Consider the following 3137-nt stretch of genomic DNA (forward strand, 5'->3'; position numbering starts at 1 on the left):
CTCAACAAGGAGGACGGTTCAGACCAATACACCAGAAGTACAATATTCTTTTTGAAGGCTTACAGTGAAATTCTTAGGCTTCTGTAAACATGAAAAATATTCACTGTTCCACATAATTATTTGCTGTGTTTAGATTTTAGAAAGTGCAAAATTTTTGTGATTAAGGATTAGAAGTTGGATTTTCATTTGGTCTCAAAGAAGAAAGGGTTTGGTAGCACTGGAAATAGTGGGCCTGTATCTGTGGTTTTCCTTTCCTCATATTTTGCTTCTCAGCATTTGTGGAAAGAGTTTCCACATACATCTAGACCTAACTTGACATTCAGGCCAGTTCTCTGCTTCCTCTGAGAAGATTCTGATGCATGCCTAAACACAGAATAGCAGACAGCTCCTCCCTTTTAAGAGAAGAGTTCAAGAGCTCAGTCCCCTGGCCATAAAAATCTTCAGTATTAATAATTTCCCTAATTCCCTCCTCCGTTATAGCCTCTAAACTATACCCTTGGGTTTCTCACTGGTGCTTTGGAGAGAAAATTAGTTTAAATTATGATTGAAATTTGATTTATATGTCATCTCTAACATTCCCAATGATTTTACTACCTAGGGAAGAAAGAGGAGAGTTCATGTTTCACTGATTTCCTGTTGCCCTACCCCCCTCCCCCCAAATAATAAAGATGCTATAAAGTTGAGGCACAAGTGGTTAAGGGTGAACTTGATCAGTTCTAGAAGCTGATTCTTGGCCATGTCCTGGTGGTAAAGGCTGGTCACCTCCTGCAGGATGTTTCGGTGCATCTCCAACTTTGTGTTCCCCAGCTGTAAAATAAGAATAAAACCATTTGTAAATTCTCATTTATATTGGCCACAAATGTGGAAAGTCTCTAAAGGAAAGTTTCTAGTGCAGGGACAACCAAACAAAACCTTCTGTTTTTCAGTTTGTAAGTGGAATCAACAATTCTGTATGTGACTAACAATGAAACCAGATTAAAACCCAAACAGACTGCATTATTCTAATATTCAGTGCTTCCTCCTAGACTACTAGCTCTGTTCTCTCTGAAATATTTTTACTTATATTACACATTAGTTCTTTGAAGATTGTTCTTTCTGAAATATACTACATCTTTATGAAACCTTTAATCCCAGTATGGGAAGCTTGCAATAAAACTCCATAATTAATGACTTGCTCCTGGATGTTACTCCTCACTGTGTCAACAGCAGTTATGCTCTCCCTTAGCCTGTCTTTGAATAATATTAATTTTCATAGTTTGCTGAAGATTTAAAAACTTGCAGCTGCATTTTTGTGATTCAGCCCACCCCTCCCCAACCCCCAAATTACCCCTAGTAGCTCCAGCAGCCTACAGACTAGAAATATTGTCTACTTGGATCTCCTTAACTCAGTGAATGAGCAGTGACTAGTTCTGGCTAATACAATGACATCTCTTGACACCTGATTAAATGACTTTGCAGAAAGTTTTAACATAAAATAAAGTATGTGTTAAGAACAGTATCTGCTGCAATACTGCCAGTATCAGAAGATGTAGCATTAGTCCAATTCCCAGAGCATCTGCTATTTCACATGACACTTTTCTGAAGGTGAGGGGAAATGAGGCTCTCAGAACTCAAGGATCATAAAATGAAATTACCCACAGGCAGTTTTGAAGCAAATGAAAGAAAAAATTAAACTGGTACTAAAATTTCATTATTCCTTTTCACAGAACTGAGTGGTTTAGGGATAAAATTTCAGGGTATTCAACAAAGCAAACTATAATCACTGAATATAGCATTTAAGGATTGAAATGACACTGTTGGTCCTGCAGGAGCAGTTCAAGAGCTTCCAGCATTCAAAAGGCTGTCTGGATATAATCTGAAGCCTTATGTTTGAGATGAATGTCAAGAAGTTCTTGAGATCTTCTGACAATGCTTGCACATGAACATGGAAGCAAATAAAGCCATATGACTTTCAGCCTTTCTAGAGGGGGAGAAAATGCTAAGTTAGGATGTATGGGAGAACGGAGCCCCTATAAAGCACAAAAACCCAAGAACAATGTGTTATGGATGAGATGTGCTCATCTATGACTGACCATTTTGTTGCCACCAATAAGCAAACGCAATGATTTATTATGACACTGTCTTCTGAGGGTTTGAAGCAACTGGTTGTTCATACTGTCTAAAACTGATTTGTCGTGTCATGTTGTGCCCAGCTGCTGCTGGTAAATTGGCCACTGAGGACAGATCTTTTGAAGGCATTTGAATGCTTTGGTTTGTTCTGCAGTCAGAGCAGTAATGCAGCCACAGAACATCAGACAGACCTGGTCATTTACATGTCCCTATTCTCCTCTGGATGCTCAGAAATACTAGATATGCTAGATATCAATACTTTTAAACTGATATTTTTAAACAGAGAAAAAGGATTGTGTTGTACCTATTAATGCCTTGAGTTAAAACTTCTTTATAATCCACAGTAAAAAAAAAAAAAAAAATTAAAGCACTGAGATTTCAGGGATGCTTTAGAAGAGTTTCATACAAGAGTTTAGTGAACCTCTCTACAGAGATCATTAATCCCACGTTATATTAGCAGTCGCAGCAGAAATACAGTTTGAATGACTTTTACTTTGGAGATCTTATGTTAAAGTTTGTGCATCTACACAGAAAATCACTTACGGGGTTGGAATTTCAGTTCTCCAGCTGGTCCTGCAGGAGGATTTCCTTGCTGTAGTTTCTTTTGTTCCATCTGTTTTACAACCTGGTGAAAAAGAAAATGTGACAACTGAAAAACTTAAATCTGTGAACCTTCTTTGATGTCACATAAATGAATACACTTAAAACCATTCTGGAGTCACTATATAAAGTCTCCGTTAATGGGTATACTACTGAGTTGAGATGCTTGCCTTGTTTGCTATAATCCTGATTATTTTGCTGTCATACTATTAGTTTAGAATTTAGCTGGGACTCGTGTGAGAAATCAAGGTAAAGAATGCTCCAGAGTTGAGAAGCATACAAGGATACAGAAAAAAAAAAATCTGTTCTGCTAAGTGTACCTGCTGAAGCTCTTGTTTCTGAGCCTGAAGTTGGTCATGTTGCCTCTGTAGCTCTTCCTTCTGCTTCTGAAGATCCTCTGCCTTCTTTCTAAGTTCATTTTCCTGCTG

The 3137-nt window shown here is 37.9% G+C and overlaps 1 protein-coding gene across 1 annotated transcript in view; it reads right to left on the minus strand.

The window, feature by feature from the left end:
- Positions 1-647: 647 nt before the first annotated feature.
- Positions 648-3137, minus strand: part of LOC103778567 (nucleobindin-2-like) — a 15038-nt gene continuing 12548 nt past the window's right edge. Inside the window, 3 exon segments of the mRNA XM_008946159.1 lie at positions 648-807; positions 2653-2734; positions 3030-3137. The exon segment at positions 3030-3137 is cut by the window's right edge and continues 6 nt beyond it. Coding sequence (XP_008944407.1) covers positions 695-807; positions 2653-2734; positions 3030-3137 — 303 coding nt within the window. The 3' untranslated portion in view covers positions 648-694.

This window comes from Merops nubicus, unplaced genomic scaffold (assembly GCF_000691845.1).
Source record: "Merops nubicus isolate BGI_N331 unplaced genomic scaffold, ASM69184v1 scaffold30988, whole genome shotgun sequence".
In the NCBI taxonomy this organism is placed as follows: Eukaryota; Metazoa; Chordata; class Aves; order Coraciiformes; family Meropidae; genus Merops; species Merops nubicus.